General features: G+C 56.5%; 1 protein-coding gene across 3 annotated transcripts in view; it reads right to left on the reverse strand.

Annotated features, from left to right (window-relative positions):
• Nucleotides 1-252: 252 nt before the first annotated feature.
• The window catches only part of RUNX1 (RUNX family transcription factor 1), a 187,791-nt gene continuing 160,689 nt past the window's right edge, over nt 253-27,354 (reverse strand). For 2 of the 3 annotated variants that reach the window (XM_087818473.1, XM_087818471.1), the window contains 2 exons: nt 5,996-6,157; nt 253-1,441 (listed from right to left, as the gene is read on the reverse strand). In XM_087818473.1, the coding sequence (XP_087674599.1) occupies nt 975-1,441; nt 5,996-6,157 (629 nt within the window). In that variant the 3' untranslated portion in view covers nt 253-974. The remainder of the gene's footprint in view (nt 1,442-5,995; nt 6,158-27,354) is intronic. The other variant, XM_087818474.1, reaches the window with a different exon arrangement.

Raw genomic sequence — 27,354 nt, forward strand, 5'->3', positions numbered from 1 at the left:
CGAACCCAGCATGGTAGGAACCCGTAAATTCACTCATTTGGGTCCCATGTGGCTGCGGCTCCTCCACAGGCCTGACTCTGGGTTTGTTCTGACAAAGCAGGTCTGAGACTGTCAAGAGGCCCGGCGGCGGGCAGCGGTCCTGTCCAGAGGCCGGGCGGGGCCCACTGAAGGCCCTGGAGCCAGATCTGACCTGCGTGAAGGAGTCAGGGGTGAGCCCCTCTGTCGCTCGGCAGAAACCTCCGCCCGTCCGCCCGTCCTCTCGTCCGCCCTCTGGCCTGACCCTCGGCCTCGGGCCCCACGGGAAACGCCGTCACCCGCGGGAGTTTAATGTAAACAGTAGGCAGGTGACAGGCCGCCCAGCCCCCCAGGCGCCCGGGCTGCGGCTGCTACCCAACCGCAAAGTGTAGTACTCGGTATTTTTCTTCTTAAGTACATTTAAATAATAAAAAAGTATCAACACATAAGGAACTGTCTAAACATCAAGATACATAAATATCTAGGGATTCCTGGTGGGAATACAGTAGTTGAAAATGACCCAAAGCTGTAGCTGTTTCTTAAAAAAACAACAAACAACAAAATAAAAACAACTACACAAAAGTCCAAAAGAAAAGTTAAATAAAACAGGAAAAGGAATCATATTTTTTTTCCCCAATTGTCATAGCAAGAAAGAAGCAAGCTCAAATTTATATATATATATATGTATATAAAAATAAAAACCACCCCAAACGCAAACGCGCATTTCGCATTTATAAGGTGCCGGGAAAGAACATTAAAAATACGGATCTGAGGCCGCGGGCGAGTGGCCCGCGCCCCGCCCCGGGCAGGCCCGCGGGCCAGAAGGTGGGGTCGGCGCAGACCGTTCACAGCATCGCGGCTGGGCGTTCACAGCTTCCCCGCGGCGCCCACGGGGCGGGCGCGCGGGTCCGGTCCGGGTCGGGGCCGGTTCGGTCCAGGTCCGGTGCAGGTGGGCCGGCTCAGTAGGGCCGCCACACGGCCTCCTCCAGGCGCGCGGCCGGCAGCCCGGTGGGCGAGTTGCTGTGGCTGCCCTCGGCCTCGGCGTCGGGCGCGCCCGGCAGGCTGGGGTTGAGCAGCGCGGCGCCCGTGGACGCGCTGGTGCAGGGCGGCAGGATGCGCGGCGGCGAGCGCTCGCCCACCACCGAGAACTGGTAGCCGCCGGCTGGCGCGCCGTAGTACAGGTGGTAGGGCGGCGAGCCCGCGGGGAACGGGCCGCCCTGCGCCTGCGCCGCGCCCGGGTACGGCGGCGGCAGGTACGTGTGGTAGCGCGAGGCCGAGCCCACGGCCGGCACGCCCAGGCCCAGGCCCGACGACACGGGCGTCGGCGAGTAGGGGAAGGCGCCCGGGTAGTGCATGCGCGGGTCCGAGATGGAGGGCAGCGCGGGGAACTGCCGCGGGTCGCCGAAGGCCGTCAGGTCCGGGGCCGCTGCGGGGGGAAGGAGAGCGTGAGACGGGGCGCGTGAGACGGGGCGCGGAGCGCGGGGACCCACCGCCCGCCCGCCCGCCCGGCGCCTCCCGGAGCGCCCCTGCCCGGGAAGCCGGGGGCCCGCCCGGAGCGCCCCTGCCCGGGAAGATACTTTGTTGCCACCGAGTATCAGGAGGCAGCGCGCGCTCCTGGAACGCAACCAGCGAGACAGCGCAGGAGGGACGTGAGGTAGCGTGGAGCGTGCCTACGTAGCACGTGCGTGACCGGCGCAGCCGCAGTGCGCTCCGCCCGGCCGTGCCGAGTGCGCCCCGCAGGCCACGCGGGCGCGTGTTTCTCACGTGGTGGGGAGGCGGCACGAGGAGCGGCTCCGGGCGGGAGAGCTGCGCGCGAGCCGAGCCCGGAGGGCGGCAGCCTCTGCGGCGAGCGGTCGTGACGCGGCCGCGGGGCCCGAAGAACTGAGAGAGTCTCTGGCTCCTCAGAGGAGGGAGCCGGCCGCCCTCAGGTGACCGGTGCCTCAGGCGCCAGCACGAAGCCTCCGACGCTCGCGTGGCTTCCGCCGGAACTGGCAGCGCCGCAGCGCCTCCAGGTGACGGGCGCGCCCACGGACCCCGTTAGGCTGTCGCGCACCGAGTGACACCAGTGACGCGACGTTGACCGCGCCGTCGAGGCTGCCTCGCAGGGAGCTCCCACCGGGCTCGGCTCCGGCGGCAACTTCCGGGAGCGGCCTGCGCGCCCCGCGACTGCGCCTGCGCGCCCGGGGTCGGCCTCAGAGACGCCGAGGGGCAGGGCCCCTGGCCCCCCACTGGCCCGTGTTGGCCGCCACCGGGAGAGGCGGGGCTCTGTCGTGAGACTCTGGCGGGTCGCGCCGCGGGCGGGCGCGGCGGGGGTGCGGGGGTCCTGCTGGTCGGAGCTTCTCCGCAGGGGCGCCGCTGACGCCCAAGGGGGGGCAGTTACTCGTTGGGTGCGGAGGGCTGTCCCGGGGACTGTGGGTGCCGGGCAGCACCCCTGGCCTGTGCCCAGCAGACGCCAGCAGCCCCCACTCCTGGAACCGTGACACCCGGCGGCGCGTCCAGGCGCCACCAAGAGTCGCGGGCGCAGGGGGGCGACGGCCGCAGCCCCGGCTCCAGAGTCAGCCGCGCCCGCTAGGGGGCGCCCCGCGCGGCCGCCCTCCCGATGCTCAGGAGCGGGGGGCATGGGGGGGACCCACGGGGGTCATGGGGGGAAGCTACTGGGGGAGGGGGCGGCCTCGCTTCCCGCCCGCTGTCCCAGCAGGGAGGGCTGCCTCTCCCCCCTCCCTCTAGAGCTTTTTATTTTTTTTAAGTTTCTTACTGCTCTAACACATTTTTAAAAAACGGCCCCCTTTGGGGTGTGATGGGGGCACACGCCTCGTTAGAGAGGTAATTAAAGTTTATAGAGACAACCTACGTCTGCAGCAAACCTCCGCCCTAACGGGGAGACCGGGGTCGGTCTGTCCGTCCGGCAGAGGCGCCTGCTGACGGCTCAGCGGCCCGGCCCCGCAGGGGGCTGTAAGCAGGGCGCTGCGGTGCCTCCCGGCCGCCCCACTGCTCGCCGCCCTGCCGCTCGCGGGCCGTCCGTGTCGCTTGTTTTTGCCCGCTCGGAGCGGTGACCCGTTTACCAGGAAGCTTTACAACGGTTTTCCAGCGAGACTTCGGTGGCCCGGGAGGAGCCGCGGAGGGAAGCGTCAGGCAGCTACCGCCAATCTGTGTCAGCGACGCCGCCCTCGGACACGAGTGACTCCGCCCACCGCTCCTCCTGCCTCATTTGCCCGAGACAAAAAGGTGAATTCACTGGAAAATCAATGAAAGGCCACGCTGCCTCACGGTGCTGTCTGGACAGGCTCGGTCCGTCTGTGCCGGCTGCCGCGTGCCAGCCTGGTGACGGTACCAGGGTACCGGCCGAGAGAGTCGGGCTTTGTCACCGACGTGGTGACGCACCGATGCTGTGGCCTCAGCTGTCCGGGGAGACAGCTGTTTCACTTGTGGGCAGGCCGTCTGAGGTTTAAATGCTGCCGGGGTCGTCCTGCCTACATGAGGACAGCCTCACACTGCAGAGCACCATCCGTTTGGCCAAATTACCCTTTTCCACAACATTTTGAGAATAAAACAACTGCAGCCCCTTAGATATGCTCCGACTCAAATGCTCTATTCAAATACTTGTTTCCATTTTCACGTCCAGCCCGATGCCCCTACCAAGCCTCACCAGTTACAGCCCCGGGGCAGCGCCTCTCTCCCCTTGGTTGGCCGGGTGCCCCTGATTCAACACCAGTGTGGGCGGAGAGGCAGACCCCTGACAGCACAGGGTGCTTTTGAAGAGCAGGACATCTGGGGATTAGGAGGTGCAGGAATTTAGTGGAAACGTTTCCCCACCAACGGGGCTAAAAATTTGCAGTGACAGCTCAAGCCCTCATCCTGCAGTTTGACAGGGCCGAGAGAGCCCGTCCGCGCCCCTCCCGCTGCCCCGCAGGATTAAGCAGCCTGGCAGGTAATGGCTGCCTTAAAAGGCTCTGTGCATGACTCAGAATAATGCACGCTGTCTGTCGCCCAGGTTGGCAGCTAAACATTAATTTCTTTAAAAAAAAGACAAGAAAAGAAAACCTCCAGATGACAACTCTTCTCAGACAAGGTGTGGAGTCTGTCTGTGAAGGAGAGAGACAGACGGAGCAAGTACAGCTGCAGAAGGAAGCCCAGGTGGGCTGGGGGCCCGAGGCCGGGCAGGGCTGGGCTCTCTAAGCCGGGGTCAGGCAACCACTTCTATGCACCCCACCCCCTCCGGCCCACAGCTATGACCACAGTTTTCAGGCCCCGGCTTCAGACGCAGTGTCGCAGGGAGATCTGCTATGTTGAAAAGGGGCTCCCATGCTGTGCCTGCAGTTCTCTCTGGTCCTTCCTCCAGGATAGCGCAGGGCCTTTATTGGGAGTGGAAATGGGACCTGGCCCGTATCTGCATCACACTCATGCCGCACAACGTCCTTCCTCACTCCTCGGGTAACTGAAGTCAGGTTACTCAGAGGTATACCTGTGATGTAGGGTCTGGAGGTGCTCATGGTACTCATTCCTTTAAAAAAAGTCACCCTCACATTTGAACACCGTCAGCTGGAGCCGTTGCCCCCGAGGGTTCTTGGGCTATAAGGTGCCGCTCTTGGGTGCTGACCAAGTCAAAAGACTCACGTAATGAATTCCGAGGGACAGGCCCACAACAGGGTGAGCAGTAGTTGTTTCAGAGGTAGCCATGGCCAGCCAGTGGGCAGAGCAGTGCCACTGAGAAGAACCAGTAAGAGGTGACAAGCGCCTTTGGAAGCAAACGGGTCCCAAGGGAACAGAACTTTTAGAACCAGGAGCTGAACACACGTCATAATCCCTGGGCTGCTTCCTCACCTCTGCAGTCCAGCAGGCACTGTGAAATTGTTGGCAGGAATTGCTGAAAATAATGTGAAAACTGGGCGACTAAGTTGGCTTTCCTACTTTACTCCAGCACCCAGGAGCTCCTGAAGGCTGTGGCTCAAGTGGGGGCAACTTTGGCCTTCAGGACACTGGGCAATGTCTGGAGACATTTTTTGGTTGTCACTAGGTCAAGGGGGTTGCTACTGGAATCTAGAGGCCAGAGATGAGCTAAATACCCCACACTGCTCAGGACAGCCCCCAAAAAAGAGGCTCCAATGTCCAACGTGCCACTGTTAGAAAGCTCCAAGAAGAAGCTAAAGCATTTGGTGAAACCCAAAGTAATCACAACCGTCGGGACAACACAACATTTACAAGGCCAGACTCGACGCCTCTGCCCTGTGCCCGCCCCCTAATCTGCTACAATCTGATCCCGAGGATAGCAAAGGAAAACAGCCGCCTGCCCCGAAACCCACGGAGTGTGTCTGCAGGCCTCACGGCGCAGAGGCGCTCGGGCCATTTCGCAGTCTGGTCCAGCTCCAATTTCAAAGCCCCAAATGGAGGGTTCCTTCTTTTACTTTCAACAGAGGAATTTTCCTCTGTGACTCCGGTTTCCTTGCCCACGAGCAAAGGTGAGTGCCAAGCCCAGAGGTCTCACAGGTTAAATGACTAATATTTAATGAGCTCCTATTAAGAGCGATTATGCCAACCGTGCCACCTGAGCTTTCCACGCTGCTCCTCTAACCAGGTGTGAGCAGCACTTAGCTGGAAATGTCTCAATTGGGGTGTATCTGCTTCCCATTCCGCAGGCACCCCAGGGTGCTGGTCACAGGATCTGTGAAAGCGTGCCCACACCAGATGGACTTATCCCATCTGGGTTCTGGAGGCTGGCTTCTTTAGCCGCCTATGTTTTTATTGACGCTCCGCTGCCACCTTTGCTTGTGGAACCTGAGCCACCCCACAGTGCCCAAGGAGTCCACTTCTGCTCCTGCATCCACGGTCTCTGCCTCTGGGTGTCAAGGACTCAGAGCTGGACAACCCTGTCTCTAAACCACATTTTATCCCATTAACAATGACTACCAGCCCCTTCACGCATCTCCTCTGATCTCTCGAACCTTCCAGTCTAGCTCCACTTCAGTGTTCCCAAGCAGCTTACTTGAGAGTCGACTGGAGATCTCCGCAGAGAGGGTGGTCATGCCGCTGGCCCGCCCAGGCGAGATGGGTGTTGCTGGGTGTACAGAAGGAGAAGCGATCGATCCCAGATACTGGTAGGACTGATCGTAGGACCACGGTGGGGAGGGCTGGATCTGCCTCGTATCTGCAGAGAACCGCAAGGTCAGTTACAGGTACAGTGGGGAGGGATTTAAAAAAATAAAAGCCTTTAAATAGGAAACTAGTGACCTTTGTTTTAATATGTCACACGTGTGTGGTCTGTTTGCCAGTGTCCAAAAAGCCTTTTTAGGTCCAAATATTTGTTTTTGTTTGCTGATTTCTCCCCCCAAAGATACTGAAATATAGTTTATGTTTGATTCTTGAAGATTTCCCTCTGATAACTGTTCCTTCCCAGAGTTTTGTTTCGTCATGGGAATGATGAGGCACTGAGAATGCTTTCCAGGTGGAAGAGCGCATGTTCACGCTGCTGAGCTAAGGCAGGTGCTAATGCCCAGACAGTTTCAGCTTCCCCAACAGCTAGTGACCACCATCAAAACGGTTCATGAACCCAGATGGTCACCTGCCTGTGGTCATCTGTGCTCAGAAAGCAAAAAGGAACGTAGAGTTTGTGTTTTTTATACCTTAGGCAGAAATATTACACAGAGTTTCAAATGTTTTCTGTTTAGGTGAATTCTATGCCAAGGACAGAAAAGGCCTGGCAGGAAGCTGGCCCTGTGGCCCGATGACTGGTTCCCAGACCAGGCCACAGTGAGCGGCTCCGTTGCCCCAGCAAACCCAGGGGTCCCGCAGCTTCTCGGACAGAATGCTGAGCAGATACTTTATAGATCGCCACCAAGAGAGGCCCAGGAGGGAGCAGAGGCATTTCGGACTACAGAGGATTTAGGTAAAAAGGATTTTGTAAATTTGACTCCAGTCTTCTCAGGAGTCTGTTTTCAAAAGCGTCATGCTGTTGGAGATGTAAAGGAGAAAAAGGCCACCGTCTATTTTTAGGCAAAATATGTCAGAAAATTTAGATTGAACACTGTCCCACCACAAAAAAGCTTTGCATTTCTTTAAGGCTTAACATTAATTTTCTCTTTGTGTCCCACCTTCTTTGTGGATAAAGGTGACAGCAAACTATCCTAACTCCCAGGGTCCCCCACCAGGGCTCCCCGATGCTGGGGGTAAATCCAGAAAGAGCAGAGCTGCTTAGGAAAACAGCAGGTGTGAGCTTCATATGTGCCGTGACAATAACATGGGCTGTTCCCACTGGTGATAATATTTCCACCTGCTCCACCGCGGGCTGCCCTTTCCAGAAACTGTGTGCCCTATCTGCTCACCGTCGAGGATGTCGTCATGGCCAAGGGAATCGGGCACTTGGAGATCCCAGTCTCCCTCCCATTCTTCTCAACAGCCCCCTCCCTTCCCCTCAGACTGATCAATTTCTTTCTTTTCTTTAAATTAACTGAATTATTAAGTTTGAAAACCTGGGCAGATATTTTAACTTAGAATCTTTGAAATTTAATTTGAAAGTAAGGTTTCCACTTGATGCTGAATTTTAGAGACTTTGAGGAGCTGGCGAGGAATAGCCAGCTGGTCAACCCTGAACTCAGCAGGAAACCTACAGTCAGGCACCGAAAAGGCTGTGCAGAATCTTAGGTTGACAGTGCTCCCAGTAACTGAACGCAAGCCGTTAATAGCAGGTCATATTACTCCCGTATACTCCTGTAAGACTCCCGTATTACTACACGCATTTCACCCCAAGTGAAAAGAAAGTACGCTCAGGTATTTTCTGTAAGACATGCATATGTCCTAGCTACACACATTTGCTAATCGAATCTGTAGTACTCAGTACTCAGATACTTTAATCATTTAAAAAGCAAACAAAAGAAGTTTTATAATTGTCGTAAAGCCCCCTGGCTGTGAGCTGCGGTCGGTTAGTAACGCACGCCTGGCATAGACAGCCAGCACCCCTAGCCCTGTGTCTAAAGCCGAGGTAAGCACAAAGCATCACACCGAGATTCGTGCTCCGTCATGTTTTACTGGAGTGGAAAAGTGGTGCTGGGCTTTTCTAAACGCGTAATTAAGCCCTGCGAGGTTGCACAACATTCCACAGCCTTTAAAATATGCTTCGGTAAAGTGATCTTCGTGATTAAAGTCTAAGTTCTATGATTTTTTTTAACACAGGGTTTTAGATTCAATTTCTTTTCACTTCACACCACAACTGAGCTTTCCAGTGTTAAGAGGCGAGAGCACCAAACACCCGGAGGACCTTCCCCACCCCCATGATCCATCTTCGTTCCTGGGACGCAGTGCTGGCTTCACCACCCACGGTGGGCCAGAAGGTGGAGATGGCGAGCTTCTCGGGTCGCCTGTTTGGGTGTTTTCTTCTCCTATGTGTTTTATTAAAAAACCCAAACCAAAATTGAAACAAATGAAGGGCCAGTAATATGCGGTATGCTGAGCTTATAACTCAGTTTCCCTTCTTGCTCGGACGGGGCCGACATGAGTGCCCGAAGGCGAGTGTGGCAAGGGTAGAGCTGTGGGCGCCCTGCCCCGCGCACTGAACTGAGAGTTAGGGGGCGTGTCTGTGGGGGGACCCTGGGTCTCTTGCTCACACTTTACTATTCTCATCTGTGAAAGATATGACCTCTGAGCCCCTGCCAATGGCGCCGGTGCAGGATTTCTAACTCGCCCAGGTCGTATGCAGCGTTTCCCTGCTTAACGGGAGGTGACACAGTTAGGGAAGCAGGCGGAGCCATGGGGTGGGGACCGGCACCGTGATAATAAGGTGTGTGTTCTGGGAAGAGGCAGGGATAAGACGAGGGTTGTCCACAGTGAGGGGGAGAGCCACCGCCAGGCATGCTTAGAGAGCAGGGCGGCCTGTCCTCTCACAGACCATCCATCAAACAGAACAAAAGTTTGAACAAGCCCTATATGGTCCCTGTCCCAATGAAGCTTATAGTCTGGTATTAGTGACGATACCAGGACTGCATGATGCTTGGGACGGCTTCTCCTATGGGATCAGTCCCTCACGCTGGGCGTAGCTTCGTTTATTCATTCGTAGGGTCATGAAGTTGCTCATTTCATTCAGTTGCCAACAGACATTTTGCTTTACTAGGGCTGCTGACGTGGGGTCTCAGTAGTGAATGGATCTAGTCCTTGCCTCAGGAGGAGCAGCTAGTGGGGGCCCACGGGCTGTATCCAGGAGCACTGCTCGATCATCTGCCTCTGCACTTGCAAACAGCTGTTCCTGCGCTGGAGACAAGCACCCTAGTGGTGGTGATGACATGCTTACATTCTGCCTCCGAGAGGAGCAAATTAGGGAACGCACCGAATTTAAGTGACAGGAAGATGTGTTTGAAGGCTGACCCCGTCATAAACTAGCTGCGTGACCTTGGGAGAGTTCCTAGTTTTCTCTGATACGTCGGTTTTCCTGCTGCAGAGGGTAACAGGAATAGTGAGACGAGCTGTGTAAAGCAAGCATCGCAGATTTGGGCCATACTAAGTACACAGTAAGTCCAACGTTCATGATTATGTTACGGAAATGGGGAAGCAGCCCATGCCAAGGGACCTGACTGACGTTTAGAGGTGAAGCCACATCCCTGCTCCAGCAGGAGGGCAGGTACCAACGGTTCACTGGTAGAGACTCAGGAGATTAGATGGTGCAGAGCAGGAAGACTGGGGATTTGGGGTGAGCATGGGGAAGGCGAGGATCCAATCTCAACTAGTCCATGAGTCCATTAAGAAACTACAGGATTAGGACATTTAAATTTGGGCCATTCTGCACCCTGGTTTTTCTGGGGCACATAATGTTTCAATGTAGCTGCTTCACTGAGGCCATCTTGTGATGGGTTAGTTTCAGCTTTTTGATGATGAAATAATGGGAAAAACAAGGCCCTGTCCACTCTCTTCCATCTGAAATGAGGTCAAAGGGGGGGAGTGAGGGGTAAGGTGGGGTTGAGGCTAGTGGTGAGCTCAGAGTTATCCATGGCACGTATCACGAAAGAAGATAGAGCCTTAACTGTTGATGCAACAATATTACAAAGTCTCCAGAGCTAAAAATGACCCTATCCCGTAGCTCATGGCAAATGTTCTGCTGTTTCCTATTTCAGCTCTGACCTGTAAAGAGCCTGAGAGTCATAACTTCCATCTTTACAGTAAGAAAAAAGCTAAATAAACTTAAAACCTATGACTTTTTGTGGGTCTATTGGAAAATTGAGGTCAGAGGGCAAACTGCCACCCTGAAATTGTGAGAGGCAGGTGAACACTGAAAATCAAGCTGAGGTCTACTGACTGGGAGCAGAGGTCACTGGGCCATACAGTGGGAGGGACACTGGAATGGTAATTTTGACAAATTTTTAGAGGCTGAGTGTAGTGTAGTGTGAGGGTGAGAAACTCCAGGGGGCTGTAGTTGTGTGTGTGTGTGTTGGGGTGTGTGTTGGGGATGCCTTCGTGGGCGTTTGATGAACTCACCCAGGTTCTCATGGGTCCCGTGTGACAGCAGGAAGAGCTACAGAGCTCTTTAAGGAAGAGCTTAGGGAAGCCCAAGGGCAACGGCACAGACAGAAACAGGGATGCTGGAGGAATCTGAAGCTTCTGGCGCCTCCAGCTACAGCAAACATCAAACAGCCCAGCTCCTGCAGAACATCAAATCTCACACTGAAGGCCTATTTACCTGGCACATCATGTCCAGCTTTCCAATCAGGGATAACAGGACGTACCAAAGGGTCAGAAAAAACAGCATGAGGACAAAACAAGCGCCAGAACCAGACTCAGATATGACACCAATTCTGGAATTACCACACGGAACCTGACCATGGTTAATATGTTACGGACTCTAATGGAAAAAGGCAACAGCATGCAAGAAAATATGGGTCGTGTAGGAAGAGATGGAAACTCTAGGACTGAAAAGGGAATTCTACATACAGATGGCCAAGAGACATATGAAAAAATGCTCAAGGTTGCTAATCACAGAGAGTGCAAATTAAAGCCACAGTGAGGTGTCACCTCACACCCGTCAGAATGGCTCCATCAGCAAATCAACAAACGACATGTGCTGGCGAGGGTGTGGGGAAAGGGGAACCCTGGTGCACTGCTGGCGGGAATGCAGATGGTGCAACCACTATGGAAAACAGTGTGGAGTTTCCTCAAAAATTTAAAAATGGAGCTGCTGTTTTACCCAGTGATCGATCCCACTTCTAGGAATGTTTCCTAAGAATCCTGAAACACTGATCAGAAAAAAATGTATGCACCCCTATGTTCATAACAGCGCAGTTTACAATAGCTAAGATCTGGAGACAGCCCAAGTGCCCATCAGTAGGTGAGTGGATAAAAAAGCTGGGGGCATTTACACCACGGAATACTACGCAGCTGTAAAGAAGGAGAATCTCGCACCCTTTGGGACAGTATGGATGGACCTGGAGAGTATTATACTAAGCAAAATAAGCCAGGCAGAGAAAGACAAACATCACATGATCTCACTTATATGTGGAATCTAATGAACAAAATAAACTGACAAACAGATTCAAAGACATGGAAGCATGGATCAGACTGATGAATCTCAGAGGGGATGGGTGGTGGGGGGGAGAGATTAACTAAAGAATTTATATGCACAACCCAAGGACACAGACAACGGTGGGGAGAGGGACTGAGGAGGGGGGTGGGGCTGTGTGGAGGGTGCAATGGGGGAAAAAAGGGACCTCTGTAATATTTTGAACAATAAAAAAAGAAAAAAAAAAAGGAAACTCTAGAAATGAAAACACTGTAACAGAAATGAGAAACGCCTTTGGGGGCTCATCGATAGGCTGGGCATGCTGAGAAAAAAATCAATGAGCTTGAAAATACGTCAGTAGAAACTTACCAACAAAAGGTAAACAGAAAAAAGGGGGGGGAAAAGAATGTCTATGAACTTTGGGACAACTTTGAAAGGTGTAACATGAATGTAGTGGGACTACCAAAAAGAAAACAGAATGGAATTTTACAAAATTAATGACAGATACCAAACCACAGATCCAGGAAGCTCACAGAACGTCAAGCAAGCTAAATACCAAATAATCTACATTTAGGCCTATCCGTGAAACTGCCGAAAACGTGAGGACCAAGAGAAAAGCTTGAAAGACGCCAGGAGTGGGCAGAAGGGGGCACGTCATGTAGAGGTAACAAGACGAGAGTGATTACAGACTTCTCTTCAGAAGCCATGCAAGCCGGAGAGTGTGGAAAATATGCAAAGTGCTGAAAGGAAAAACCCACCGACCTAAGCTGCCAACCTAGAATCGTGTATTCAGCAAAATGAGCCTTCAAAGGTACAGGAGAAATAAAGACATTCTCTGACAAATGAAAACTATGACAGTTTATCCAGCAGACATGCCCTGCAGGAAATGTTAAACGTTCTTCAGGGAAAGAAAACCAATAGGGGTCAGAAACAGATCCATGTAAGGAAAGAAAGAGCACCAGAGAAAGAATAACTGAAGGTAAATAAAGTCGTTTTCTATTCTTAATTGATCCAAAAGATAATTTTTGGTTGAACATGATAATAGTAACAATGTATCGGGTAATCACAGCATACGGATACATATGTGACAGTCATGACAGGTGGGAGAAGGGGTGTAGTGTTACCTGACGGTGACTTAAGGGTCATTATTCGTGTATTTTGCGACCCCAAGGCAACCACTAAAAACATTTAAAAAGTGTGATTGACATGCTAAGAGGGGAGGTAAAATGGAATCACATAAAATGTTGGTAGAACCAGAGAAGGCAAAAGGGGGGGGGGGGACCAGGTACAAGAAATAGATTATCAGAGTGAATTAAAAATAAGACAACTGTGTTGTTTACAAGGAACCCAGTTTAAATCTAAAGGCTCAGGTGAAGAGTAAAGGGGCAAGACAGACCATGCTACCATTAACCTAGAAAAAGTCAGGGTAGCTATTCTAATCTTATATAAAAATGACTTCAGAAGAAGGGACAATTTCAGGGATAAAAGGGGAATACTGATGATAAAGGAGTCAATTTTTTTTTTTTTTTTTTAAATATATCTTTATTGATTTCAGAGAGAGGAAAGGAGAGGGAAAGACAGAGATAGAAACATCAATGATGAGAGAGTCATTAATCGAGCCTGCAACCCGGGCATGTGCCCTGACCGGGAATCGAACCCCGATTGCCTGGATCCTAGGTCGATGCTCAGCCGCTGAGCCATGCCCGCCAGGCAAAGGAGTCAATTCTTGAAGACCTGTCACAATCTTTAAAATGTATGTACCTAACAACAGAGTGCCAAAAAACACAAGGCAAAAACTTCTAGAACTAGAAGGGAAAACAAAAACACACTGTCATGGCTGAAGACGTTGACCCCATTCAGTCACTGACACGTCAAGCGGGCAGAAAATCCAGGCAGAGTTGACCCCAGCAGTCCTGCCAGACAACGTGATCTAACATTTATGGAGCTTCCCATCCAACATCAGTAGAGCACGCCTTCCTCTCGAGCTCACAGGGACACGACCAAGACAGACCATATCCTGGGCCATAAAACACACCTCAGCAAACGTAAAAAGACAGACATCATACAAACTGTGTTCTCGGGCCACATGGGCTGAAACTAAAAAAATCAGTAATAGAAAAAAAGCTGGAAAATATGCAACTAACTTGTGCTTCAACAACACTTTTAAATAACCTAGGTGTCAAGCAAGGAGCCTAAAGAGAAATTAAAATATATTTTGAACTACATGAAAATGCAACTCATCAACATTTGCAGGATGCGGGGCAAGCAGTGCTCTGAGGGAGATTTATAGCATCGAATGCATATATTAGGAAAAAAGAGTGATCCATGATCAGTAATCTAAGCCGGTACCTTAAGAAACTGGAGGAAAAAAGAGCAAAATGAACCTAAAGCAAACAGAAGAAAATAAATAATAAACAGAGTAGGAATCATTGAAATCGAATACAAGAGTGTGACAAAATCAGTGAAACTGAAAACTGTTTTCGACAAGCTTAAAATGCCCTACTTTGTCCTCAAGCTCCTGCTAGGCCACAGGGGAGGATGGAAGGAGACACCTGGTTCTACTCTGAGCCCTACCTCTGTTGGCTTATTATTTTATATCCTTACCCAAGGATATTTTCCCCATTGCTTTTCAGAGAGTGGAAGGGAGAGAGAGAGGGACACACTGATTGGTTGCCTTCCGTAAGTGCCCTGACTGGGACCGGTGATCGAACCTGCAACTGAGGTATGTGCCCTTGAAGGAAATCAAACCTGAGACCCTTTGGTCTGAGGGCCGATGCTCTAACCACTGAGAAAACCTGGCTAGGGCTCTATTGGCTTTTTAATTCCCACCCTCACAACCTGGGTCCCCACGGCACTGCCTGAGCCTGGACCCCCTCCCTCCGCCCGGGCCTGGGAGACGGTGGGTGGCGGTCTGGGGCTCGGCCCGGCTGTTACAGTAAGCCAGCCCTTTCTTTGGCTCTTCAGCTGGTGTCTTTAAAAGACCTTTCAGAGCCATTAAAAACAAAGACCAGACAGTTATATATGCCACAGGGCCCTAGTGTCTGTTTTTAAAAGAGCCAAACCTGGTTAATGAACATATAAACCGTCAGGGCCGCCCTGGTTTTTCCCCTGCAGGATTCCTCCCTCCCTCCCCACCTTCCGCTTGGAGTGGGCAGGCCGTTCCCAGGGTGTCCTCCAAGTCCACCTCAGTCATGGGTAGCTGGTGTAATGCCCTCTTGGAGGCCTCGGAACGCACAACAGGATGTGACTCAGGGCTCAGGGATGTGAGTCAGTCTCCGGGGCGATGTGTCAGGGCGAGCCCCGGTGGTGGCCGGCATCTCCCGTCTGGGACCCCTGGGAGGAGTGACCCGGGCTCCCTGCAAACGCAGGGGTGCCCGATGCCCCACTTCCACCTCTGGGACGGGGTGAGATCAGCTTCGAGGCCAGGCATTGGGTCATTCTCTGCTGTGAACCAGGCAGGCCCTTGAAGCCCCACTGTTTTTCCAAGGCCGTTTCCCCCTCTGGCCTCTGCAGCAAAAGTGCAACACAGCACAAAAGTCGGGCGGCCGTCACCTGGGGGCGCGCCAGGTGGCAGACACTGGGCTAGCGCACTGCTGCTATCAGTGAGATCCCATGATGATGTGAGTCAGTTCCCACCAGCCCGGAATCCTGGAAGAGGGGAGGTTGTGAAAGAGCTCTGGTATTTGCCAAGCGCTTGTCTCCGCTGGCTGCAGACGTCGCGGTTAGTCATGTATGGCCGAGGTGCATTCATTGTTCCGGCAATTACTCCGCAGGGAGGCATCCAGCACCAAGCCGGGGCAGAGACCTGCCCGGGGCTCTGCGTCTCCAAGGCCTTAGGGTTTGCGGGACTGTCCTCCCAGCTGCCCGGCTGCCTGCCACAGGGGCGGAGGAGGGCTCTGCGCTCACGTCCATCACACACCGCCTCTGGGACCCAGATTCCGTGGGGGCCTGGCGGCCCCGTGGCTTTGCGGTCGGCCTGCCGGTTGCTAACAGGGCCGCCCCCGCCCTGGTGGCTCACCGCAGTCCCTTTCCTCATCTCTACACACGGAGGCACCAGACTCACCTGCCTCACAGGTGTGAGAGTTAATTAATGTTTGTGGATTCGCTTTGAGAGCCGTAGATGAAAGGAGCTCTATAAACGCAAAGTGCCATCGCTCATTAGCCCTGCCAGACGGTTCCCAGGGGAAACGGCCCAGCCCGCACGGCCTCTCGCCAGGCCCTGCTGAGAGGTCTGCAGAGAGGCTCCGGGCTCGGCACAGTGGGCTCTGAGGACGGCCTGGGGAGAAGTCACTGGCTTCTAGAGGGATGGGGTTTGGATAACACGTGTGTTCTCTGCGGGGATGTGTCCCCCACGCAGGGGGACGCGGCCTGCAGTTAGCACGGGCGGAGGGACGCAGTTCCATGGACAAAGGTACCTTCTGGTCTCTGCTCTGTCCTGCAGACAAATTATGTCCCTGCACACGGTTAAAAACGCTCACTGTGGACACGTCTCCAGTAACGGTGTCCTGCTCCCCTGCTCTCTGCTGCTCGAGCCAGGGTCTCACAGGGACGGGGAATGGGCAGCGACACGAACGGTCCGCTGTGCAGGGCGCAGGAGGCCGCAGGGGAGGCGCTTCACTCTGCCGCGCTCGGTGCTGGCCCCAGCCGTCCAGGGCTTGGAACCCCGTCCCGAGCTGCCCGCAGGGAGCGGAAGGGCCCCTAAGGAAGGCTCCTCGCACGTCACTTTATCTTCTGAAAACTGCTAAAGTACTTGGACTTTCCACCGGAGCCGCAGAGTGAGGACGAGGGGGCGACCAGTCCTCCCTCGGTGGCTGGTCCCTGTGCAGCTCTGGGCTCTCGAGAATAACTGGTTTTCTCTGGCTCTTGAGCCGGGGGGGGGGGGTCCTCAGTTTCGTCTGTTTTCAGATCCCCTCCCCCCTTTGTCTCTTCCCTCTGGTCCCCTCCCAGCTGGACTCACTTGAGGCCTACACAGGAGGAATTTGTCCGTCTGCAGCCCAGATAGCTGACCTTGAGGTGAACGACCTGGGCCTGCAATAGATTATTAATAACCCAGGTGCCGAGGTGCAGCGTTAAAGCTCAGGGGAGCCTCTGGAGACGAGCCACGCGCACTTTCACCAGCTCATCCCTGTGCTCTGAGCACAGGACACCAACTAATAGTCACATTCATCTCGGGGCACCTACGACGCAGGGCAACCTCACCCCGAACTCCGACCCACACAGGCCTGGAAATCTGCAGATTCTTTCAAACTCCAACACAGACCTCAACTGCAGAACCACTCACAGGCACACACTCACACACTCACACTCAGTCACACACACTCAGACTCAGTCACACACACACACACAGTCACACAGTCACACAGTCACACAGTCACACACACACACTCAGTCACACACACTCAGACTCAGTCACACACACACACACAGTCACACACACACAGTCACACAGTCACACACAGTCACACACACAGTCACACACACACAGTCACACATAGTGACACACACTCAGGCTCAGTCACACACACAGCCACACACACACTGTCACACACACAGACTCAGTCACACACAGTCACACAGTCACATACAGCCACACACACACAGTCACACACAGTCACAGTCACACAGTCACACACACATATACTCTTACACTCACACCCAGTCACACACAATCACACTCCTCATGAGAAGCTGACGATTAAAGAGCCACAGCTTCGACACTGACTCAGGGAAAGCAATGGTGTTTCAAATGCGACCTTCATTCTTGACCAGGTGAGGTCACCGTGCAGAGGATGACACCACGCCCGGCTGGGGGAGGCCTCCTTCCGACCACTTCGACTTACAAGGTCAAGGAAGGTTTTCTCAGAAAAGCTGTAGGTTTCCAGCGACCTGGACTAAAGTGGAAGCTTTTTTAAAAAAAATTAGTAGTAGAGTTTGAGATGGCAGATAACTTGAAACTCTTGCTCAACCAAAGGGATGACCGACGGAGACCTGAGACCCGAGGGACCTAAGGAATCAAAGGGTCAGAGTGATTCACTGCCGGTGACGCCCAAGGGTGGTGGGCTCAGGCCTTGTGTGGACCGATAAGTTCTGTAAATTTCCCAAATGGATCTAAAAGGGCGAATGCTCCTCCGGGAACGCTGGGCAATGTCCGGAGGAAACATTTTTGGTTGTCACGTTTGGGGCCCAGGGTGCTGCTGGCATCTGGTGGGCGGAGGCCAGGGGTGCTGTTAACATCCCACAGTGCACAGGGCAGCCCACAGCAGAGAACCATCTGGGCCCAAGAGTCAGTGGTGCCCTAGGGAACCCAGCCCGGGGCGGGCAAGCACCCCACGCGGTTTTCAGTCACCACATCAAACCATGATGACAGGCTGGGAGATGTGGCTTCCAGGGGTGCCCCAGACTCAGGGAAATTTAACGCAGCACCACAGGCAGAAAACAGATGGGAAACGAGATCTGGGTGCAGGGGGCGCCTTCTGGAGCCTTGTGGGCATCGGGGCAGCTGGAGGCCATGCATGTGCCTGGGGGGCGCCAGCAGCCGCAATGTGCCCGGAGTGCCCTGTCCCTACGCCAGGGTTGGGGATGATGGCTGCCTCCTGGTCTCACGGCCTGGCACCCAGACTGGGAGCGGACAGGCCAGGCCCTGGGTGAGCCACAGGTGTAAACCACCAAGATCCCTCCCGAGCTGACCGTTGCTTTGCCACCTGGGAAGGGGCAGGCTGGCGCTCGCCTCTCTGAACTTCCCAGGCGTGAGTCACCTGTAACTAGATAGTGATGCAAGTCACTGTCAACACGTCTAGGGTTTCATTCCAGCCTCTTCTGGAACGACGGAGCAGAGAGCCTCCAGAGGCCCCGTGCCAGCCCGTCCCAGGCAAAGCAGAGGGTGGGGAGTGAGGGTCACCCTCTGTCCCCAGGGCGGGTTGGTGACAGGGCGGGGACAAGCCTCCTGGTTCTTTGTAGAGGGCTGTTCTTACTGCAGGACGATCGAAGCCATTTCCCCCCTAATCTAGTTACCACATATAGACAAAATGAAAGGACTGGCCTACACCTCAAAGAAGAAAAACAGCAACCATCAAGCCCAGTGCCAGACGGACGTGGGGACAGGTGCTTTTTCCTGCTCACAGATCTACGATCCTGGACCTGGTGGGGCTCACTGGGAAGTCCTCACACCAGTTATGTCTCCGTTTACCCTGAAACTAAGCCCAGACAGCCGCAAACCTCAACTGTAAGTTGGTTGGTATCTATAGCTGTGAATTCCCAACGTAAGTCAACATCAGGGAGGAAGGGAGGTGATCATCCCCCCCTCCTGCGCTCTGATTTGGGGGTGGCCCTGGGGAGGGGCCAGGACAGGAAGTGGCGGTGAAGGTCGCATTGTCACCCTCGCTCCACCTTTTCTTCTAATGGCCCGAAAGGCCAGGTTACTCATGTAAACCCTTCTATGGAAGCGCCGGGGTGCCTTCCCGGCTCACACTGCTTAAGAGTAACGAGTGAGCGGCGCGCGAACAAGTCTGCCGTCCAGGTGGATTAAACCCCGGCCGCTCCCCATCCTGAGCCCTGTCCCGAGCCCTGGCCGGCCGTCTGAAGCTCCAGATCAGGCCCCTGTGTGCACATGCCAGACCCAACGAAAAGCAATTACCTAGGCAAACTTTTGACGGATTGGAGCCCCGGGGCACAGGCTGTTTACGAAAGACTCGGGGCACGGTGTGTGCTGAGCAGGCCCAGCCGCCGTCCTCCGGGTCTGGATCCTGCCTGCCACCGGACTGCAGGCGGGATTTCTGGGGCGATAACATCAGGCTCCTGTCCTCGGCACCGCAGGGTCTCTGCTGTTTTCCAGCAGGAATGTGCAAGTACCAACAAAAGCCTATTATAACGTCTCCCTTTGTGTTCCCCGACTCTCCCTCGCCGGTGCAGGTTTTATTTTTTGCATTGTGTGCTGCCCCGAAAAAAAAGGGCAGCGAGAAACCATCCTCCGGCTGCTGGCTCTGTAATGTCTTTGGAAACGCACCACCTTCCCAATAAACAGGAACTTCCTGTCGTCGTTTTTTTAAAAAAAACCAGCAAACCAGTCTCAACAACACGTCCGAAGTTCTTTCCCCTCGACTGGAACAAAAGAGGCTCCGAGGGATGGGAGAGGAGCTGAAGCAAGACGGGCAGATGGACAGGAGGGTGGCCAGCGGCCGGCCTTCCCTGGCCCACGGTCACCGCTGCAGGCCGAGACCCGAGGCCGCCACAGGTGGTGGCGTGGGCCTGGTCCACCCACTGCCCAGGCCACTGGGGGGGAGCTCGGCGTCCTCGCCTGGGTTGGGCCTGGGATGGGGCCACTGAGGTGCTGGGACCGGAGGCCGGGTCAAGGGGTCAGTTTGGGGGAGAGGCTGCGATTAGGGGCAGGAAGGTAGGAGGGCCAGTGAGACAGAGAGGGAACTCGGAGGGACGGATCTGGAAAGTTCTGGGAACAAGAAGGATCCAGGGAAGCTTTTAAGGCAGAGGCCACACGGGGAGCCGCCTGGACGTGGCGGGAGGGGACAGGACACCGGTGTCTGGGGACAGCAGCGAGGTGTGTGCGAGGGGGGTTACAAGGGTGTTTTACCACCAGTTTGTACTTTGGGGTCCAAATCTCCAAATATATGTGGAAAACCGGGGTCAGGTGTTGGGAAGACGCCTCTGCTGGGCTGTCTAAGGGGCAAGGCTGTGGGCAGGAAGGAGGGGGCAGGAGAGCTTGGCCTGTTGGGGCAGCAACAGGAAAGGGGAGCCCGCCTGCTTTAGTGAACAGGGGCTGCAGAAGGCAAGGGGTCAGAAGGTCGAGAAGCACAGAGATTCCTCATTTCCCCCTTTGGGACAAAAGCGAAGGGCCGGGGCCGGGGCGGGTGGGTATGCTGTCCCCTGGGGCCCCTGGGCTCCCTCCGCCCGCCGGGCTCTGGGAGGCTGAGAAGGGCCATCACTGGAGCAAAAGGCGAAGGGCCTTCGCCTGGAGGCCGGGCCCGGGAGACGAACGAACTGTTCCCGGCAGGACATTGTGACATCGGATTGAAACCAGCGAGGAACTGGCTCCGACCTGAGAGCAGGGACAGTGCTCCCTGGACCCTGCCTGGGGGTCTGGGCGCCGGGCCTGGGGAAGTGGGAGGGGGAGGTCCCGCCTGCCTGAGCCCCCTGGGGGGGCAGGTGCTGGGGCTCGAGGGTGCCGGGGGGCAGCCCATCAGCGGTTCTGAGGTTTGGCTGATGCGGCAGCACAGAGGGGAACCTCCCCCCCACCCAGGAGCCAGGACCACTGGGGGCCCAGCCAACCAGCGCCCCGTCGGGTAACAGTGGAGGCCGCGCGTGGGCCGCGGCGAAGTGAGAGGCACGGCGGGAGTAGAGAGGGAGGCCAGCCCGGTCCTCGGTGGCGCGAAGGTGTCCCGGCGGAGAGGGGGCAGGTGCGGCGCCCTGGGAATGAAGGGCTGGGGAGGGGGTTCAGAGGCCAGAGCAGGGCAGCCGCTCGGCTGGAGGGGGCGTCCAGCAGGCGGCTCTCGTTCCTGACAGGCCTCCGACAGAGCCAGCATCTGCCCCCCACAGAGACGCGCTCCCACGCGGAGCCGCTCACACGCAGACACGCTTCCACACGGAGACTCACACACGCAGACACGCTCCCACACGGAGACTCACACACGCAGACACGCTTCCACACGGAGACTCACACACGCAGACACGCTCCCACACGGAGACTCACACACGCAGGCACGCTCCCACACGGAGACTCACACACGCAGACACGCTCCCACACGGAGACTCACACACGCAGGCACGCTCCCACACGGAGCCGCACTCACACACGCAGGCACGCTCCCACACGGAGACTCACACACGCAGGCACGCTCCCACACGGAGACTCACACACGCAGGCACGCTCACACATGGAGCCGCAGTCACACACGCAGGCACACTCACACGCGGAGCCGCGCTCACACGCAGACACACTCACACGCGGAGCCGTGCTCACACACGCAGGCACACTCCCACGCGGAGCCGCGCTCACACGCAGACACACTCACACGCGGAGCCGTGCTCACACACGCAGGCACACTCCCACGCGGAGCCGCGCTCACACGCAGACACACTCACACGCGGAGCCGTGCTCACACACGCAGGCACACTCCCACGCGGAGCCGCGCTCACACGCAGACACACTCACACGCGGAGCCGTGCTCACACACGCAGGCACACTCCCACGCGGAGCCGCGCTCACACGCAGACACGCTCACACGCGGAGCCGTGCTCACACGCAGACACACTCCCACGCGGAGCCGTGCTCACACGCAGACACGCTCACACGCGGAGCCGTGCTCACACGCAGACACGCTCCCACGCGGAGCCGTGCTCACACACGCAGACACACTCACACGCGGAGCCGCGCTCACACACGCAGACACACTCACACGCGGAGCCGCTCACACACACACTGGGCCAGGGCAGCACGGCTGAGCGGAGCCTGTGCAAAGCCGTCCCTGTCCCTCAAGGTCAAGGTCTCAATGGCTGATGCCACCTCCCACTGCACAGGGTGTCACAGGTATCGTCCCTCAACGTCACCAGAAGGCATCAAACCCAGGCTGGTGTGGGGGCCGGAGCCCCCCGGTTTCCTACCCCTCCCTGCCACCTGACACACCTTATTCTACGGCCTCTCAAAAGCTGTCCTCCTGTCCCTCTGGGACGGTGGCTGAGAAGCATATAGAGGAACCAGGGTGGCTGGGTTAACAGTGATGGACACTAAGACAAATGGACGCGCCCCGCGTCATCTCTGACGTTCCAGGTGTCCCGTGACGTCAACGGCATGCAGTCCCCCGTGTCTGAGTCACAGCGGGCTCGGTGCTCAAGTAGCGGTTCGTGCAAGAGAGGGGTGGGGGGCGCGGAGTGGGGGGACCGCGGGCACCCAGACATCCCAGCTCGGGTGAGAGCCCTGCTCACGGGCTCAGTCACCGGGTGTGACCGGGTCCCAGCGGCGGGGCCCTGCGGAGGAGAGTGGCTTATGTAACCCTGGGGAAGACGTCTCGGGACTCATCCTCTGGACGCCCGCACTGCGCAGGCCCGGGATGCGGAGTCCCTGCAGGGGCCTCTGACTGAGCCGCAGGCAAAGCCATCAGCCGCCAGGGGGCCCGCTGGACACTGGACACAGGGGGTCGTGTGCCGGGGCTGCCTCAGGTCAAGGCCTCTGGAGCCCTGGGACGGCAAAGGCTCCAGACACTTCCTCACTGGTGGCCAGCTCTGTCCTCTGTGGGTGACCAGGGACAGGAGGGCTGAAGGGGGCACAGGAGAATGTGCTGTTTCAGTGAGGGACACGGTGCCCCCTGCTTCCTGCTCCTCCCTGATGTGCCCGCGATGGGGGGAAAACAGAGAGAGAAAAGCTTTCACCAACAGACCCGTCAGTGTGCAGACAGCTCAGGTTTCAGTGCTGGGGGGGTGGGGGCGGGAACCCCGGCTTCAAACCCCAACAGGACTGGTTTACTCAACAGGCCCGAGCTCTTGTTTTGCAGCAGGAAATTCTCCTTCATAAGAGAGCTACTGTTGGTGGTGTTTGTTTGTTTTTTAATTTCCAAAAATGAGGAAAAGTTTACAAAATGGGAGGGGGGGTGCAGGGAGGAGAGGGAAGCAGAGGGAAAGGGCAGGGGAGGCAGGGACCCCAGCGCTTCCCAGTCTCCCCGGGGCTCCTCCCCTCCCCGCCCCCTCGGTGCTGAACGTGAAAACGCGCAGCCTGGCGAGGGCCTGGCCGGGAGATGCCTCCAACAAGGCCCTCATTGTCTCAGACAGGTGTGAGATTGGGCTTGGTCAGGGGCCAACAGCCCGGCTCCGGAGCCAGCGCTGGGAGCCGAAAACATGCCCCAGCCCCGCAGTAACACCACTGCAGCCAGCCAGGGCCTCAACAATTTAAGGCTTAACACACACAGCATAAATCACGGAGGATGCACCCGGCCGGCAGCTTCTTGGGCGGGTGCCTGCAGACTGTCTGCACAGCAGACTCTGCCTGTTTGGGTTATTTGAGACTTTTTTTTTGGTAATAAAAAGATGAGAAACTGGGTGGAGCAGGCGCAGAGGCACCCTGGGGTTTGCCCCGTCTTGTTCCACGGCCCCCTTTCCAGAAGTGCTGTTTGGAAGGGACTGCTCAGGGGGAGACTGGGAGCCTGTTCCCGCGGGGCGAGGGCAGTGGAGGGCTGAGCAGCTGGCTGCCTGGCTGACCTCGGGCAAGCCCCCGACCCCTCTGGGCTTCCGATTCCTCCTCGATTCCTCCTCTGACAAACAAGGGGCGGGCCGGCCCCTTCTGGCCTGGCTCCCTGAGACTTACTCATCCCCAGTGGTCAGAAGTTCAAGGCCTGAATCGGGGAAATCGCTACCCTCAGGACAGAACTTGCAACACAGCCACATTTTATGGGTCTGAGTGGGTCTGTTTCTCTGGGTGAGAAAGGCCATTTCGCAGCACTCCCTCTGCTGGCTCTCTCCTCTTATCTGTTCTTAGAGCTGCGGCTCTCAGGCCACTGAGGCAGTGCTGGGACTGCAGTCCGGACATGTCAGAGCCCCGTGCGATGGCGGCAGAGATGGAGACAACAGGGCCGCCCACTGGGTTGTCCCATTTCTCCTGATGAACCCTGAGCCCGGGTCCATCTGGGAGAGGAGAGGAGGCTGTGGGGCTGCCCACAGTGCAGAGCCCCAGATGGAAGGGCCTCAGGTCTCTGCTCCTGGGACTCAGGTGACAATCCTGGGGTAGCTCTGGCCCTGCGGTCCATGACCGTGACCCTCATTCATGGACAAGGAAGTGGCCGTCACAGGGACGCCTGCATCTGGGCATCTGGCCCTAGCGCCCTGGCTCTCACAGCCACGCTCAGGGAGCAAATGGGAGACGTTGGCAGCAGCGTCCTGAGGACAAAGAGCCTGTCACTCAGCCTCAGCTCCCCACCCCTACCCCCAGCGGGGCCTGCCCCGCACACCGGCACCTGTTTGCCGACTCTGGCCCTGGCCTCCCACCCAGGCCCAGCAGGCTCTCAAGGCCTGGCTGGCTGGTGGGTGGAATCGGCAAAGGGAGGAATGAACTTAAGTCCCACAGGAAGGTGAAACTCGGTTCAAAGGCATCCTTTTGTAGATGTTTTATAAAAATGCCAAGGAGGCTGACCACTCGCATTCTCCAAATGTGTCCCATTCATGCACGTCGGGGCCGGGCCGGGGCACATCCCCACGGCTGCCCACATGGGCCCGCGGCCGGGAGTGCCCGTCAACCTCCCTGCAGCTGGCTGTGCCCTGCCAGGGACCAGGGCTGGGCGCGCGGCGGGGCCGAGAGGACCGGGGTGGACCTGGGATGGGTGCTCGGGTCCCACCCTGGTGAAAATCCCTCCTCCCTGGGGATGGGATTGAACGTTTCGAATGGACACACAAGAAGCCACGAGCAGAGCCCAACCACGCCCATCTTCTCGAGGAGGCGGCAGGCTTCCAGAGAGAGGCAGAGCACTACTGAATGTCCCAGTGAGGGTCCCATCCTGGTGCAGGGACCACGCTGGGGGCCACCTCCGCGGCAGAGGCAGCCTGGCCGCGGGGAGAGGCGCTGGAACAGGAGTCCCAGGACGTGGGGTTCAGGTCTGCCTCCGCTTAAGGTCCCTTTCAAGTTCACCAGCGCCCTGTTCCCATCCGATCTTGTCCCACAGTGTCCCCGGGGGCGCCTGCGGAGCCGACCCAAGAAACCGAAATGTGAGTGCAAGATGCTGCCAGTGCCCAAGGCACCCGGGTGCTGCATCACTCCTGGGGACAACGGGGCTCTGACGGTAATTATCTCAGAGCAGCTGTGCCCACAGGACAGCGAGGATGTGCACCACCTGGTGGCACCCCAACGCCCCCTGCAAAGGGCACAATAGTAGCGATGACACTAAAAAGAATAGCACCGACTGCACGCACAGCGTTCAACACTCGACGGAAACACATCTCCATCCCGGCAACCAGCACACGGGGTAGCGAGGATGACATGCAGCGCGACGCGTGCTCGGTGCCAGCACCGGGGCTTTATGCCCGTAACTCACCCGCCCCTCACAGTTCCGCAGCGGGCAGGCGCTGCTGGGGGGACGCCCATTCCACAGGTGGGCCGGGGCTGCAGGAGCCCAGGAGCCCCCCAAGGTCACAGCAGGACAGGGCCCGCCTAGCGCCACGACCCGGCAGGTGGGGTTTAGCATTACTTCGTGGATCCAGGCCCTGCCTTCCTCACAAACGGTTCTGGGGGCCGCCGTGTTTGTCCGGGTCCCCCCCAGTGCTCAGTGGGAGGAACATCTGCCCCCTGACGGACAGGATGGGTGGACAGGAGCCAGTGTTTCTGCCTCGACGCCTCCAGGCTCCCGCGCCCCCTCTGAGGGGCCAGGGACCGGGGATTAGAGGGGGGCTTGGAAGGGAAGAGCCGCTCCTCGCGGACCTGCCCTCCCCAAGGCAGGAGAGTCAGATGAAGGAATCGGGAAGAGATTCCGGAGTGAGAGTAACAAGACTTCCTCTGCTCTCCACCTGAGTCCGCCAGCTATATTTTTGTACAAATTCAATTTTAAAGTCATGCTTTGTAATTTGTGGGAAATCATATTAAATTAAACAGACCCACATCTGGGCAACGTGTTCTCTCGTTTACCAACATATGACGACTCAGAGAAGCCAATCGTGTGGCAAAAATACCACCAAAAACAGAGCCTTTCAATGCGGGCAGCACACTGGTGGGCTCAGGCCACCCTGACTGGTCCCCTGGGAATGCTGGACGGGACCCCTCACCCCCGGGAACTGCAAGGCATCACCCAGAGCTCCAAACCCTGAGCCTTTCAGAGCTATCTGCTTAATCACTCACGTGACAGTCGAGGCCTGGGGCAGGGGTGGGAAGGTCCTGCCCATGAAATCATTGGGTCTGGCCCTGCAAAGGCAACTGCAGGTGGGACTTGAAATTCAATAAATCTAGAGCTTTCTTATAGTTAATTTTTAAACTGATAATGGCCCTCGAATGATGTTATAAATATCCAATGGCCCTCGGCAGAAAAAAGGTTCCCCACCCCTGGCCCGGGGCTTTGTGCGAAACAACAGGACCGAGCCAGGGGCACGCTGCCCAGCGATCTGCAGGTGCCGCGGGCAGGACCCTCGGGCCACACCACGCACCTATGGGCCCCCAGCAGTGAGGATTCAGCGCACCCACCCCCCAGCGGGTCCATTCTACACGTGACCTGTCACTACTGGTGACCGTGGGAGCCGGGCGATGACCTTGTTGTGACCTCGCTGCAGCGACTGCTCCCGAAACAGCCAGCGCAGGTAGAGGCACCACCCAAACATTCGCTACAGTTTCCAAACTGGGGGAAGTAACTGTTTCAAAAACTTCTGGGCACCAGCCCTCCACTCGGGCCACCACGGCCGCTCTCACGGCGCGCGAATCGCAACGCAGCGCACGAGGCGGACAGGCCGGAGGGGGCAGCAGACCACCGAGCGGCAGGACTTCCAGGTCGAGGCCTTGAGCGAGCGCCGCCTTTACAGACGTTTCAGTAACCTCGTCACTGTGTGATTTGCCGTCTGACACGTGCAGGGAGGCGCTGATGGAGCGTGAGGGGCCAGGCGGCCCAGCTGCCCCGCGGGACCTAATAAAACCGTGTTCGCGTCCCTTGTGTGACCCGCGGCTCCCAGAAGGGCAATCGCAGGTCTGATCGTCTTTTTCCCTTTTCTACCTCAAGATGAGATGTGCTTTTAAGACCCCCCGAGAAAGTGCGCGGAAGGAGGAAGGGCCCCGTGGAGGTTCTCCGGCCCTCGGATCCGGCGCTGGCCTGGCTCAGGTTGGACACACAAAGCTGCCGGGGTGGGGGGGTGGGGTGGGGGAGAAGCTCACTCCTTCCGCTGAGGGAACCAGCAGGGATGGGTCT

The sequence above is a fragment of the Miniopterus natalensis genome, chromosome 6, assembly GCF_054644295.1.
Source record: "Miniopterus natalensis isolate mMinNat1 chromosome 6, mMinNat1.hap1, whole genome shotgun sequence".
Taxonomy (NCBI): Eukaryota; Metazoa; Chordata; class Mammalia; order Chiroptera; family Miniopteridae; genus Miniopterus; species Miniopterus natalensis.